A 15,614-nucleotide genomic window follows, 5' to 3' on the forward strand; every position below is an offset into this window, starting at 1 on the left:
AGGGCTGGGCACCCAGGAAGTGGCCCAGGTAGTTATGTCACTCTCTGGTTTCAGGTGGATGGAGGTGATCCGAAGTGCCACCAGCTCGGCCCCTCGGGCCCACAGCTTGAGTCACAAAGACGCTCACGTGTACTGACGGCTGGGCACACCGGCCGCCCGCCCCAGCCACGGCTGCTCTCCTGGAAGACGCTTCATCCACTAATGAAGCCTGGTGAAACTCACCTGTCTGAGCAAAGAAACGTGGTTTTACAGCAACTCCCGCCCACCTCCCTCCACAGATGTGTTTCCTAACCCTATCTTCTCCACTCATCTCTCTTTGGACCGGACAGCCCCCCGCCGCTAGGCCTGGGGCCTTGCACCTATCATTCTCCCGGGGGCTGACCCCGAGCTTGTGCCAGTATTGCGACCCTGTCGTTAACAGAGTGCCAAATGACATCTGTCCCCCACGGCTGCACCCTGCACATCAGCCGTTCAGCCGAAGACAGGGAAAGTGCTCTTCTTTTTCTTGGAAAAGGACTTTTATCTGTGGGCTGCTGTTTAAAAAAAAAAAAAAAAAAAAGATTTTCCAGTGTTCGCAATACACATGGCGCAGTCCTAAGCAAATGAGATCATTTTCAGATTTCGTTTTTTCCAATCTTTCTACTTTTATAACAATAGGAAGTTCATAGGACTCACTTTCCTCGACTAATATAAGCAACCGCCGTACACTCCGTCCTGCCGAGGCCCTCGCACCCCAGCGAGACACTGGCCAGCAGACCGACTTCTTGGCAGAAGCTGACCGACCCATTGACTTGATGGCCACGCGCAGACGGGGGCGCGCGCGTTTTCGGTTCTGCAGAACTCCAGCGCCACGCCCGGGCTGTCGCTGTGCCGTGACTGGTGCACACAATGGGGGGGAGGGCTCTTAGGCTGTGGTGTTCTGCGGTGTCACGAGCATGAGAACGTGTTTGTCACTGAGCAGGGCCATTTGTGCTGTTACGTTCTGGGTGTTGTGTGAGCTCCGTGGATGCAGGGGCCTGTCTGGTAATGGTACGTAGTCCCAGCCCCCGTGGTTAGACCCATCTCCTCCTGCCGCCGTGGTTTGAAACTGCGCGTCCTCTAGTAGTATCTATTGTGCCTGTCTTCAAACAACAGTCTTTCCTCTTTTTATACTCATTCCCTGGGCATGGGGTATCGGCAGTATGACCTGCGCCTCCTGGACAGTCCCGCGGCACCAGGGGTCTCATTTCCAGCAACTGCCCATGTGTGGGGGACACTGGCTGTTCCCTGCGGTGACCAGGTGGCCGCCATTCCCTTAGAGTTCTCGAGTCCCTTCTGACACAGGTCGGCCTGCTCCGCAGAGCCCTCTCCCGGTGTCCCTGCGGGGGCAGCCCACTCACCCGAGAAACCGACAGGCTGGCATGACAGAGCTGCGGCTGGTGTCCAGGATTTACAAGCGGACCAGGAGCCTGAGACGTGTCAATCCTTTGCCTTACAATATGTGCCAGATGGTTTTAAGTACTAACAAAAGGGAATAAAAATACCTCACGCCACAATCCAGCATATTGAAGTTTTAAGGCAAAACAACCTACCTTGTCTCTGCCTTTTATTTGTGTGTGTGCACGCGTGTGCACACGCACGTCAGGGATGGGGTCCTGGGCTGGCAGCACCACCCCAAGGAAGTGCACAGGGTGGATATGGGGAGGGAAAAGGACTCGGGGAGACAGACACGGCTCGGCTTATTATTGGGGGACAGAACGTTCTAACTGATGGGCGGAGCACAGAACAGAGGAGAGGGAGAAGTCCGGGCAGGTCTGCCTCCCACAGCTCCTCCACAGCAGGCAGGGCACACCCCGGAACCCCACTCACAGCAGCCGAGGAGGAGCGGCGTGGGAAAACATCTCCCCAAGAAGATACCTGATATTAGCGATGCTTTCTGAGCCACTAAATTCTGTGGTTCCCACCTGTGGTGCTCCCTCTGTGGCCTCCAAGGAAAACTTAGTGCAAACAACAGGGAGAGGCGCTCTACACAGACACAGGACGACAGGAGTCGTTTGCTGAGAGCTTTATTGACCCTTGCATGACACAGCTCGAGTGCCCGCAAACGCACCCTCCGCCTGCGATGCCATATTTTGTAGCTTAAATACAGAAGCAGTGTTTTTATTTAAGGAAGGAAATATAAAAATGCTTATAAAGTGACCACATGTTTTGTCAAAGGAAAGTTAGAAATGCTACACAAAGGGCCAAACCAGACATATCACAAAGAGCAACTCAAGATCAAAGCCATCAGCTTGGGAGGCCGGAGGCACGCGGTTCCAAGAGCCCAAGGCCTCCCGCCCCACCCTGCTGGCCCACTCGCTGGATACGGCCAGCGGGGCACAGGGTATTTCAGAGGACAAGCACAGCTGGGCGGTCAGTACTCGGCCGCCACCACGAGCCCTGTACCACTGCCCCACACTGCGGCGATTCGGTCCACACCGAGCGGCCACAGGGGCTTCGAGGCATCCCGGCGCCGGCAAGTCCTCCAAGGTGAGTGCACAGCTCTGGCTGGAGACCGCTTGCATTGTGGGGGCAGGTCCCAACTGGGGCCCTCTGTTCCTGAAGGACTGAAAGCAGGCAACAATGCCTGCCTGCTGGGCTAAGTAAGATGGCCTCAGAAACATCTCAGTTGATTTTGTGTCTCCAAAGCAACAACCCGGAAGAGGCCGTATGCCCAGGTCAAACCGCATCTCTCCCAAGAAGCTGCCACTGAACTCTAAAAGAATCACTTGCTTTTTTTTTTTAACCAGGAGATGGAGCTGTGCATAGTCTAGTGACTGCAGAGAACCAATGAGCCACTCATACCAATTCAAATGAGAGCCAGTCCACCTCGCGTCTTGATCAGTCACTAGTTCTTAAAACTGGCTTCCAAGGCTGTAGGAGAGGGGACTTCAAAGACGGGCTCCGGAGCAGAGCTCAAGGTCTAGCACGCATGAAGCCCTGGGTTCCATCCCCAGCACTGTGGGAAACAAGACTGGTTTCAATATCAAAAGTCATGTTGTCACTGTCTCTGTAAAGTTAAAGCGCTCTCTCTATTAGGAAAGCTGCTATCAGCACTGCTGCTTTTAAAATAAAACAGGTAGCACATCCCAGAGAACAGGGATTCATCGCTCTGAGTGATTCTCCAGTAAGGGACAAAACTAACCTTTGGCTTATGCCTCATACACAGAAACACATACTGCTCCAATGCAGAACACTCTAGAAACACAACATATTCTCAAGTTTCACTGTTTGAGGTAACACTCTTGCTCTAGACACCACGTACAATAAGAAGAAGCAATTCAGATCTATTTCCTCCAAGCAAGATGTGTACTCTATAGAAATTAGATTTCCAAACCCAAATCCACTTCTGATCAAGTATTTCATAGTCTAAAAATTAGACTGCTCACAAATCACCCCAGACTCACACTCCCCTAGCTCAGGCCCGCCCTCTCCCCCCAGCCATCCAGGACCCGTCCCAGTAGACGGCTGGGCTGACACCCCCAACTTCACCCATAACTTCCTTGCTTCCAAAAGAAATCCATTGTCTTAATCATCAAGAACCATTACGCCAACAAAAGATAATTAGCATCGACAAATACTCAAGAATGCTACAGCCACTTATATAAAACAGCTAAGAATTGATACAAGAACCTTTTCCCATCCCAGGAATCCAGAGGTTTCCCACCTGGCCAAGCAATGCCCTGTAGCGAGCCAAGGAAAAGACACACTGGCAGACATGGGCTCCTTTAAGACAACTACCACCACCCATTAAGGTCCCTGGCAAGAGGTATAGCAATTTCACAAATCTGTAGTATCCAACCACATCTTCTCGTGACCAATCACACAAGTTGCATAGGGAGCTGACCTGGACAATTGAGCATTTTGACATCTGGGCACTTTCCCACAGAGTCTTCCGGGACATCGCACCAAACACACACACCGGCCACACACTACACAACCACACGGACACAGAGCAGGTGCCCCATCGGCTCTGCTGCAGAGTCATGCTTCAAGAAGTGTGCAAGATAAGTGTTATAAAATTTATTCGTGTAAGCGTTCAGACACTTCCAGGTGGGAGGATGATATGGAGATCCACTACGAGGCGCAACAGAAAGTGGTGTGGGGAGGACGGGACGTGGCGCAGCCCAGCAGTGGCAGGATTTCAGGTCAGACGAGAGCGCTTCATCTGGGAGAAACTTAATAATTTAAAGCTTCATGAGGCAAGGTATGTTCCAATTTAAAACACTAAGAAATAGTACCATCAATGAAAAAGGAAATCAACTTCTAAGTGTACCAAAAGGGGGGCAGGGCAAATGAGAGGAAAATTTGCATTTGTTGAGGTACAAATAGGAGTGTTCCATAGAGGGACATTGATTATTATTAATGGCAAACCCTGCAAGTACAAAATAAAACCCAAATCACTGGTCACATAATTCAAAATTTACATGTAATAAAGGCAAGGCAATAGACTCAAGTTATGGCCTGTCAAATATTTACTCCACAGACATTATCTACAGAAGCACTTGGCCAATTTGTACACAGTGATTCCTTATGCACGCCAAAAGGGTTTCTGTAAAAATGACACTATATACAAATCTGTACACCGGTCCACCAGAGCGATTCTCCATCTCCCAGGGGGAGTTATCAACTTAAAGCAGGATACCTGAGGTTTCATGTCTTTAGTTGGTTTATCATAATCCCAAATATACATTTCAGGGTTTTTGCTTTTAACGATACTTTTCCTTGAATATGTGCACTATGGCTAAAATTAAAAACAATAAAAAAATAAAATAATCACTTGAAGGAGCTGACCCTTCCCACCCCATCGGAGAGACTTCATCTGGCTGTGGCGCAGTGAGGCCAAGTGTCCCGGAAGGCGCCGGCTTGGGGGGAGGCCCCTCCGTGGCGCCTCTTCAGCAGAGTCAGCAAAGGCTCTCGTTGACTTTTAAAAAGGAGGAGGATGAAGAAGAAAAGAAGAAAAACAAAACCCCGAATGCCAAAGGAATTTCAGTGGGACGAAGTTCCTCCACCACTTAAAGAATATCTAAGGGAAAAACAAAAGGAAGAAATAGAAGTTAGTAAAGGTCATTTCTCCAGCTCCTGTGCAGAAACTCAAACAATAATCCAAATCTTAGTCATCTGCGGAAAAGTCATAAAATTAGTGGAGCAAGGATCCGTGAGTTAATAAGTCTACTGTGTATAAGAAAATCATGGTTCTGACACACAAACGTCACCGTGCAGAGCAAGAAGGGAAACGGTTCAGGTCCCCTAGAGATCTGTGACTAACAGCAGTGATACTCAGGATCAATGCTTGAAAATACAAATACCCAACGACACACTGAGCCCGGGACGTCCACTTCCCCGTGGCAGCTGGGAGTGCAAGTGCAGGAAACCACTTCGGGCCCTGATGTGGCCCAAGGGATCCCCTTACTAGACAGCTTCACAAGCCGTCCAGGGGAAGAGCTACGTACACGCACAAAGGTGCCTCTTGGGACTTTTAAAAATTAGAACAGTTGGGAAACAACCATGATGATCAAGTAGAAAAATGGTTAAGCAAATTACTCAAACTGAGAACTAGAGAAATGAAAACTGCTATTATCTATATTTAAACAATATGAAAGATAAACACAAGAGAATATGTAAGTATGCATACTTTATATATACAAGTGGTTGGGTTTTTTTCCTTCGGTACGGGAGATGGAACCCAGGGTCCTTCTACCTCCAAGCTACACCCCCATATCCCTATTTTTTATTCTTTATTTTGAAATCAGGTCTCACTAGGTTGCAAAAGGACTCACTAAGTAGCTGAAGCTGTCCTTGAACCATGATCCTCTGGTCTCAGCCTCCCAAATGCTGGGATTACAAGTGTGCACCACCATGCCCAGCTCTTTATTCTTTATTTTGAAACAGGGTCTGAGTTACCAAGGGCCTCAATAAGTAGTAGTTGAGGCTGGCTTTGAACTGCAATCCTCCTGTCTCAGCCTCCCAAATGCTGAGATTACACGTGTGCGCCAGCATGCCCGGCTACATATACAAGTTTTATATAAATTCTACAGAAAGAAAGTTGTGCGAACACTGTAAATTAGCTGTGCATGGTGCCGCATAGCTGTAAGCCCAGTACTTGGGAGGCTCAGACAAAAGGATCATGGGCTAGAGGACAGCATCAGCAACTGAGCAAGACCTTCGGCAACGTAGACCCTGTTCCAAAATGAAAATTAAAATAGGGCTGGAGGTGTAGCTCAGAGGTAGAATGCCCTTGGGTACAATCTCCAGTACCACGAAAAAGCAGGGGGGAAAAAAACACTATGCCAGTATGTAAGAAAGTTGAACAACTTTACAACTTTCTGTAACATCCCAGGCGACAGTGAGGTGGGATCCCCTCGAGGCCAAGATTCTGTCAGGGTCAGGACACAGCCAAGGACTATTTAGGAGACTCCTGAAACTTGCCAGCTCAGAGTCCTTCTTTTAAGGCATTGAAAACTCCCCGCTCTCTCCCCCAAGGCACAGTAAGATCTTCTGGGGATGGAACCCAGGGGCATTCGACTTCTGAGCTACACCCCCTGTCCTATTTTTTATTCTTTATTTTGAAACAGGGTCTCACTAAGTTGCAAAGGGCCTCACTAAGTAGCTGAGGCTGTCTGTGAACAGTGATCCTCCTGTCTCAGCCTCCAGAATGCTGGGATTACAAGCGTGCACCACCACGCCCAGCTCAGTAAGATCTTCTTAAAAGCACACATCAACTGGAGATCCTAACACTCAAATTTTGAGAACTGTAAGTGACTAAGTCATGGGACAGGCTGATGTCACATAAAAGGAAAATGTTAGCCCCAATGTGATGTCACACAAGCAAAAGGCACATTGCTAACAAATACCCCCTGCTTCTGGGTTTAATTCTATTTGCTTTATAATGAGGATCTTTTTCATGAAGAAGGTGTGAAATGATACCAAGTGGGAAAAATCAAAACATCTGTGTTGGGGTGGGCACATGGGTGGCTTTTTAAATCCCATTTTCCTTTACTTCTGTCGTCTGTTCTATTGCCTTTGGACGCAAGGGGGACACACAGGGAGAGATCATCCACAGAGACTGGCGCCTCCTCCAACTGCCTCAACACTGAAGGCAGCCGAGTACAGCTCTTATTTTCTATTCTGAGCGTTAAGAAGCCCCAGTGGCGTTCACCAGGGTCTGAGTGAGCTCGGGGAGTGGAACCGAGGGGCCGGGCTCTGCTCTCTCCGGGTGCTCCAGGCAGGCTCCTCACAGGCAGTGTGGGCAGCCCCGTCGGCCATCACCAGCAAATGGCCAACGTGCCCCATGTGCCCCAGCTCCTCTGGGTGCTCCCTGTCAAGAGGCCATCCAGAAGAGACCTGGAACGCACACGTTACCACGGAGGCCCGGCCGTGCTCTGGGTGGGGCAGCAGCCTGGACACTGAAGGCGAGGGCCAGAGCGATGACGCCCGGGACTCAGGCAGCAAAAAAGGTGTGGAGAAGAGGGGGAGGAAAGGGGGAAAGGGGCAGGGCGTGGCTCCAGAGCAGCGGGCCCACAAACCTCCTCATGGGGAAAAGTGGCGGAGTATCCTTCACAGGGATACTCCCCAGACGAGCTGGGGGCCTCCCCTTACTCCTCATCCTAGTGTACAAGTGACGAAGCTGCAGGGAGCCCCCTGAGGAAACAACACACCCACACCTTTCCCCGGGTCCCCAAGCTGAGCACCCTGAGGGGACAGTGGGTTCCAGAGCCTAAAGCCCAGGGGCCAGCTGAGCAAACTTGGCTAAGGGGTATCGTTCTCTGGCTTGTGAGGCTAATGCACAGGCTGCGTAATTAAGAGCCCACATTTAAAATCACCCTCTGTATGCACAAAGTTCTGGGTCCTTTCCAGTAGCTTCCAGAATCACACCACTTGTTCTTACTGGTTTACATAACTCAGAACTCCAGCCTGCGGCCCAGGAGGCAACAGGGTCAGGCCCTACCAGCCCGAGAAGCCCAGCCACAGCGGCTCTCCTCCACGGCCTCCACAGTGCCCCAGGACCGCGCTCACCTCTGTAGCCGCTGTACCAGCTGGGCCACCATGGTGTCGGAGATGCCGGGGCAGGCCTCTTCTGCCAGGTAGATGGCCCCTCGCAGCTCTTCTATGGAGCCCAGGTTCCCCCCGCAAGCCTGGCTCTTCTCCTTCAGCTGAAACACACAGGAGGGGTGGTGTGACACAGGACACCGACCCAGGCAGCCCCCACTCCAGGACCCTGATGCTACTCTGGCCATGGAGTTGGGGGTGGGGGGTCTCCCGGGGCCCCCATCAAAGAGTTCTGAGGACAGCATGCAGAGTGGGCAATGGCTGGTCCAAAACCGTGACCTCTCATCGGGCGTGGTGGTGCACGCCTGTAATCCCTGTACTCAGAAGGCTAAGACCGGGTGAATGCAGGTTCAAGGACAGCCTCAGCAATAGTGAGACTCTCATCAACCGAACAAGACCCTGTTTCCAAATAAGGAATTAAATGGTGCTGGGGGTGTGGCTCGAAGGGAGAATACCACTGGGTTCAACCCCCAGTACCACACACACAAAAAAACAAAACTGTGACCTTTCTAGGCCAGAACAGAGAGCCCGCCGCGTGCCTTCTCCAAATCAGAAAAGGCACACGGCGGGTGTGTCCCATTTTTTTCTATTGCAATCATAACTTTGTCCCCGAAAAACAGTTTCACAGCCTACCAGAAATTCCTCTGGCTTCACACAGCGGCTGCGGCCTGAGCCATCTAGGCTTAGCACTTTCTACTGGAGGTCAGCTCCATTTTAGCCACCCCCCCCCCCGCCTCTCGTAATGGAGGTTGGGACCAGAACATACTACCTCTGAGCTACACCACCAGCCCTTTCTATTTTTTATTTAGAAACAGGGCCTTGCAAATTTTCTGAGGCTAGTCTCAAACCTGAGATCTTCTTGTCTCAGCCTCCCAAATATTGATATCCCTCCTCCACAGACCTGAGGCCTGTACCAGTGGGGTTGCTGCCCGGCAGGAGCCAGGATCAGCACTCAAGCAGAATGCGTGGGGTGACGGGCTGTGTCAGCCAGGGACAACTGAAACGGGCTGCGATGGGCCAGGTCCTGCACGGCTCACCCCGGGCACAGGCTGGCTCTGCCATTACCGTAAGGTGACCCTGGCACTACCTCCTTAGGAGTAAAAGTCTACTTCTTATACTGTCGCTGATTTGTCTGAAGCCAAGACTGGACTGAGAAAAGCTACAACTGAAATGGTGCGTCACCCTGTGAACCCAGGGCCTAGGGCTGGAGCGCTCAAGGCCAACATGGCAGGCTCTCCAGGGGCACTCAATAGGAGATGCCGCCCAGGGCCGCAGGAAGAGGCGGTGGGGGAGCTGGGGAGCCCGCAGACCTGCCGAGCCTGCTGCGCCAGCTGTAATAATGCCCCCAACTTGTACCGGCCAAACCCCCTCCCCCCCGAAAGCCAGCCAGGTATCTTACCTCTGCAAATAGAGGAGAAATAATTGTCGATAAACACTGAGAGAAAGGCCTCTTTGGGATGTCCTTCATCTCGAGGAAGAAAAGAAAGGTCTTAAGAAATAGGTAACATGCACACTGGTAAACATCCAGCACACTGCAGAGCTGGCCCACCCAAGCAGGGCGCTCACAGAACCTCGCCCTAAGGAAATGCCTCCTTCCCCGTAATGTCTGAGCAGACCATCTTACTGTCTTTCACTGGGCTGCGAAGTTTAATTTGCAGTCACAGGCAAAACGCATCCAACCAGGACCCCAGTTTCTGGATCGCACGTGGAAAGGGATGTGGCGGCAGGAGTGGGGCTCCTGGGGCAGTTCCGGGGCCGGCTTCACAAGTGGCCGGGGGCGCCTACTACCCCTTAGTAGCCTCAACACCTGCCTGCCTCTGAGAGCAGCCTGTGGGACCAGGGAAGGGACACAGTCCACGCTGCCCAAGAGAACGCCTCCCTTGCACTTTATTTACCTATGCTTTGGATGGCTCAGAGCATTTTTGTTGATTGTACTCACACTATGATGCAGTTCAGGGAGACAGATGACGGAGGCATCCACACACACAGCACTCGTCCACCCTCCCCATTCCCTCCCCATTCTCCTGTGCATGACACGGATGGGCATTGATAAATTTGTGTTCACACATCATTTTCATTTAAGTGTTTTCCTCTTCAAGTCTTTGTCTTTCCTCAGAGGGACTCCAGACAAAGGAGAAACCTTTGTAGAGTGAGAAAAGGGACCCTTTGCACTTTAAAAAGACTAAAACTAAAGCTTCACACAAATTTACAATAAAAGCAATCAAATTTAAGTTTTAGGTAAGTACTAAAAAAGCAATACATTCATAAGTCCTGAGTAAAACTATGGTATATAAAAAGTAACTCCAAGCTGGGTGTAGTGGCTCACGCTTGTAATTCTAGTACTTGGGAGGCTAAGACAGGAAGATCCCAGGTTCGTGGCCAGGCTCAGCTACTTAGTGAGACCATCCAAACTTAATGAGACCCCGAATAAAAAAACAGGGTTAGGGATTTAGCTTGGAGGTAGAATGCCCCTGGGTTTAATTCCCAGTTACACACACACACACACACACGTAACTCCAACACAGTTCCACAGAACCACGACGTCATCTCACACTGGCCAAGGGTCAGAGTCCGGGTGTGGCCCAGGGTGGACAGGGCAGTACCCAGTGCCCAGTCAGGGCATGGCAGTGACCTGGTCCTTAGGCCCAGATCCCCAAACAACCAGACAAACTAGAGCTCCCGACTGACTTGCCCATTCCCTGCGGGCGGGCCATCACAAGCTCCTCAAGGTCAGCCCACTCCCGGGGCCAGCTTTCCACAGAAGCTACCAAAAGTGCTGCTGGCAGGCAACAGCCTTCGAGCTGGAGCTCAGGTACCTTATTTCTTTCCAAATCTGAGGGCTGAAGAGCTCCATTCTCGAGATTCTTGGGGTCCTTCTCTCGGATTGTGAAGATCCAGTCCCCAGAATCGCTGCCTCCAGATGCCTGGCCGTCTGTCTCCCTTGATACATACAGAGACCCCGCCGGTCAGTCAACATGCGTGGCCCTCTGTGACAGCAAGCCACACCGCACCCCACAGCTTATCTCCAGCCTCCCTCTCCCCCACCCGCCACATTCCTGTCCAGTCCCCCTGGGTTTTCCAAAATCATGTGCCCCTACATGAGAGACTAGGCGTGGTTCCTGAACCTCCTCCTCCGCCCCGGAGGGCAGTGGCTGCTCCTCTCCTGGGGAGCAGTCCCTCCCTGCCCACCTCGGCCTTGCCAGTGCTGACGCATGCGCTCTTTCCACCCTCCACCCCGCCACGCCCTGACGCCAGCAGGGCTTGTGATGGACTTCATGCTCACGGCCTCCACCTGTCAGCCCCCTCCGGCCCCATGTGCTGCCACCAACGCCCATCTCCACACTGCAGGGACTCCTGTTCAATCTTGGCCAGCTTCCACCTGAGCGCCAGGGGCCCCAAGGTCCCCATCAGCCCCGATGCTGTAGCCTGCTGTGCCTTGTCTCCTCCCGCACTGGGCCACACCTGGGCTACTTCACCTGTAGGTTCAGTGTTGACCCAGGCTGGCTTCCAAGGGCAGGTCCTGCCCTCTCCACAGTGAACACTCCACGTGACACTGCTCATTCTCAGGCTCCAGTGGCCATCCACACAGCAGCGTCCCCAAGTCTGCATCACCTGCCTCCCTATCTCATCCGAGTGGCACACCCAGATGCCAGTTTAAGCTTCACTCTCGGGGACCCTGGAAAGCAGCTCAAACTCAATGCGGTCTGCACCTAACTTGGCTTCCCACGCCCCACCATGGCATCACCCACCAGCTGCCAAAGCCTGGACTGCCAGCCCTACTGTACCCAAACTCATCGCTACCATCTGGCTCTCAAAACCCCTCCACGCTTCAGCTTGTGTGCTGTTGCTACCACCCTAAACTCAGAGCACCGCCCTCTAGAACCTCCAAAGTCAGTGCTCTGGACTGTGGCACCAGGCGTGGTGGCGCATGCTTGTAATCCCTGCACTTGGGAGGCGGAGGCAGGAGGATCGTGCAGGTTTGAAGCCAGCCTTGCTGGCTTAAGAGACCCTGTTTCCAAATAAAAACAGGTCTGGGAGTGTAGCCTGGAGGTAGTAGAAAGGCTTCCAGGAACCCCAGTACCACAAAAAAAAAAAAAAAAAAAAAAAAAAGCATGATCACCTAGGGACCTTGAGAACCCAAAGTTCTCACCCCACTGGCTTGGCCCGGGGTCTGCGCTGCAGGTCAACACTGGCTTCTTTCTGGGGTTGGTGTTCAGGACAGGAACCTGACCCCCAAGTCTGGTGTCCAAACACAGTCCATCCAGCCCCTTCCTTGTTCCTGCGCTTCAGAGTGGACAAGCAGCTCCCCTCTAGCCAAGGAAACTGTGGTGCCAATCTGGACGCCAGCTTTCAGTAAGTGACGTCCCCATGCGCCACATGGCACTTCCTGGGCCACAGCGAGGGGCACCGAGACCCTCCCAGAAACATAAGGCCATGTCATCTGGTCAGTACTTGCAACCAGGAGAAAAGAGACCAGGTCAAGGCCCCCAAGCATGGCTCTACCCACAGACGTTACTCAGAGACACTCCACTGGCAACACAAGAAGCCAGAGCCCCTAACAAGCCCACACGGCGCACAACAGAAACACCACCAGTGAGCCTACTTAAAAACGAGCGGGAAGCCCCACAAGACACAGGGACCCGCAGGCGCCACGAGACTTACGCGTCTGAGTCCTCGGAGCTGGAGTCGTCGTGGCTCTGCTCGGCCTTCCACCTCTTGTACCTGTCGATGAGCTCGGTCAGGTAGGACGTCTTCTTGGCGTTGCGCACGATGAACTTGTGCTTCAGCAGCTCCTTCGCAGTGGGTCTCTGGAAACACACCCCGGGCAGAGCTGAAGCCCGCTCCTCTGTTCCTCCCAGAAGGATGGGCTTCTGCCCACACATCAAAACAGGGAGACTGGGCTCTACTTCAAAACTGCTCCCCTATGACTCACTCCAAGACAGTCACTGTGAGCCAGGCATGGTAGTGCATGCTTAAAATCCCAGTACTTGGGAGGCTGAGACAGGAAGGCTGAGGTTCACAGCCAGCCTCAGCTACTTGGTGAGGCCCTCTGCAAACTTAGCAAGATCTTGTTTCAAAATAAAGAATAAAAAATGGAGCCGGGCGTGGTGGCGCACGCTTGTAATCCCCGCGCTTCGGAGGCAGAGATGGGAGGATCGCGCAGGTTCGAAGCCAGCTGCGCGCACTGGCTTAAGAGACCCTGTTTCCAAATAAAAATGTAAAAATAGGTCTGGGAGTGTAGCCCGAAGGTAGAAGGGTTTCCAGGAATCCCAGTACCACCAAAAATAATAATAATTAATAATAGTAATAATAATAATAATAATAATAATAATAATAATAATAATAATAAATGGGGCTGGGGATGTAGCTCAGAGGTAGAATCCCCCTGGTTCAATCCCCAGTACCTGGGACTCCAGACGTGACAGTCCAATTCTAGTAAGGTCCTCTATGCTCTGCCACAACCTGCCCCATCAAAGAACACTACCCAGACCAATGTGCAGAGACCTCACAGGCGCAGGACTGCCGCCTGTCCCCTAGTTTCACTCAGCACTCCAGGATGTGCTAACCGGAAATGCAACTCTGTGATACTGTTTCACTTCACATCATGCTGGCTAGTACCCCAGATACACTGATGTGGATTCATTAAAAGCAACTGGAAAGGGGCAAGGAGAGACCCTACTGTTGCATGTGCAGGAGTGCTTGGATTCTGACCACCTGGCTTAGAAAGGTGGCGCCTGGGCCACAGGCTTCTTCCACACCAGAGCTCCACACCCAGCCACACAGCACTGACTCCACCGAGAGCCCCGCCCTCCAGGCGGCAAACCCGGCCTGCACATGCGTCCCCGGGAAGTACAGCGTGGCCCATCCTGAGTCAGCAGAGACACAGACACCGGAGCGGGACCAAGTTCTGACAAGAGCTAACGTGTTTCTCAAGCTCGTGAAAACCTGGGTCACCTCAGGTATCCCTCCCTGCCTGCTGATGGCGAGACTCCCAACACCCAGGGGTGCTCATGTGCTCCATGTCCTTCCCCTCTGGAGCCAAGGGTGGGGTGGAGGGCGCATCCCGCATAAGGAGCAATACTAGAAACATGTTCTAATGGGAAGATGTACGCACGATCGGCATGCCTTCCTGGGGCTGCTGTGTTGTGCCAGAACAAACACGTGATAACATGCAGGGCGACGCCCGCCACCAAGGGAGCCGGAATTAAATGCGGACTCGCCACGCTGGCCCAGCCTGCACCCCCTGTAGGTGCTCAGAGGGCGCTGCACTCCCCACGCTGGCACCGCATGGGGCACCGAGATGCACATGTCTAACTCATCACTCAGCACCAACTTGTAGGTACAGGCTAACATGGGGAGGGTCACCCTGGCCTTCCACTAACTGCTGGAAAACTAAGAAACAAAACAAGGCCATCGGGTGCTATCGCAACACCAATACAGAGCATCCGAGACTGCCCTGATTCTGGGAAGAGGTAAAGCTATGCGGCTGCTACTGCTGCACTAGGGGCTCTGCCGCTGTTCTCCAAACTCAAAAAGGAAGGAAGGAGGAGGAAGAGGGGCCCGGGGTGGGGGCTCGTCCACATCTTGTCTGTTTCTTAGCACATGCCAACTAGAAGCTGAATGCATTTACGTTAAAGGCACATCATTATTTTTCAGGCTACTTTGCCATTACTAAAAACAGCTTTATGGAGTACAGCCTGGTCTTCCTCCATAAATATTTAAAAATCATGATTCCACCTCCCACATTAAGGAGACTATTCTTCAGGTTCGATGAGGCATGAGACACTAAGAATTCTAAAGAAAATCAGTAAGTTTTACTCCTTAAAAGATAAAATGACAATAAAAGCATATTTGCAATTCAAAGACATTAATCAAACTCATTTGGAAAAACAAAAATAAACACAATATCCTCAAGACAGCTGATAGGGTACTGAAGAAATCCCAACAGGGCGTGTCTAAGCCTCGTTGGGCCGCAGACTTACGAAGCTTGGCTCCTTATTCAAACAGGCCTCCACAAACTCCTTGAGGGGCTTGCTGTAGTTTCCTTCCAGCGTTGGGGGGTTGTTCTTTGGAATGAGGAATAAAACCTTCATGGGGTGCAGCTCGGAGTGGGGCGGCTCCCCCTTCGCCAGTTCGATAGCCGTTATGCCCAGTGACCAGATGTCTGCCTGCAACAACAAGCGCATCTCAGAGAGCGGGTACAGTCGCAGACACGGCTGGAAAAGATCGTTCCCAGCAGTGCTGTGCGGCAGACGCAGCTCTGAGGACAAGTGGGCACCTGGTCCCAGAGACTCGGGTCCCAAAGTCAGCCCCACAGCCAAAGCCCACCAGCATTAGACAGAACAGCCAACATCTGAGCCTGCTTTCCTATTCTGAGGATGGGGAGACGCACGCCTGTGCAAGGTGCTAACAGTGTCCAGAACTTAGAAAAAATGTCCAAGCACACGCAGGAATAGGGAGTATTAACATAATGTACACGTCCATCATGCAAATTTAGTAATTATTAACATTCTGCAACGTGGACCTTGTCTATTTGTTGCCACAGT

At 51.9% G+C, this 15,614-nt stretch overlaps 2 protein-coding genes across 8 annotated transcripts in view; one reads left to right on the forward strand and one right to left on the reverse strand.

Annotated features, from left to right (window-relative positions):
• Positions 1–136, forward strand: part of FARP1 (FERM, ARH/RhoGEF and pleckstrin domain protein 1) — a gene marked incomplete at both ends in the record, with an annotated part of 238,806 nt that extends 238,670 nt beyond the window's left edge. For all 5 annotated transcript variants that reach the window (XM_080690176.1, XM_080690177.1, XM_080690179.1 and 2 more), the window contains one exon: positions 55–136. In XM_080690176.1, the coding sequence (XP_080546302.1) occupies positions 55–136 (82 nt within the window). The remainder of the gene's footprint in view (positions 1–54) is intronic.
• A 4,871-nt stretch (positions 137–5,007) lies between these two features.
• Positions 5,008–15,614, reverse strand: part of STK24 (serine/threonine kinase 24) — a gene marked incomplete at both ends in the record, with an annotated part of 98,181 nt that continues 87,574 nt past the window's right edge. For all 3 annotated transcript variants that reach the window (XM_080688780.1, XM_080688779.1, XM_080688778.1), the window contains 6 exons: positions 5,008–5,044; positions 8,035–8,171; positions 9,467–9,535; positions 10,884–11,007; positions 12,730–12,875; positions 15,051–15,236. In XM_080688780.1, coding sequence (XP_080544906.1) covers positions 5,008–5,044; positions 8,035–8,171; positions 9,467–9,535; positions 10,884–11,007; positions 12,730–12,875; positions 15,051–15,236 — 699 coding nt within the window. The remainder of the gene's footprint in view (positions 5,045–8,034; positions 8,172–9,466; positions 9,536–10,883; positions 11,008–12,729; positions 12,876–15,050; positions 15,237–15,614) is intronic.

This window comes from Muscardinus avellanarius (assembly GCF_963383645.1).
Source record: "Muscardinus avellanarius genome assembly, chromosome: 2".
In the NCBI taxonomy this organism is placed as follows: Eukaryota; Metazoa; Chordata; class Mammalia; order Rodentia; family Gliridae; genus Muscardinus; species Muscardinus avellanarius.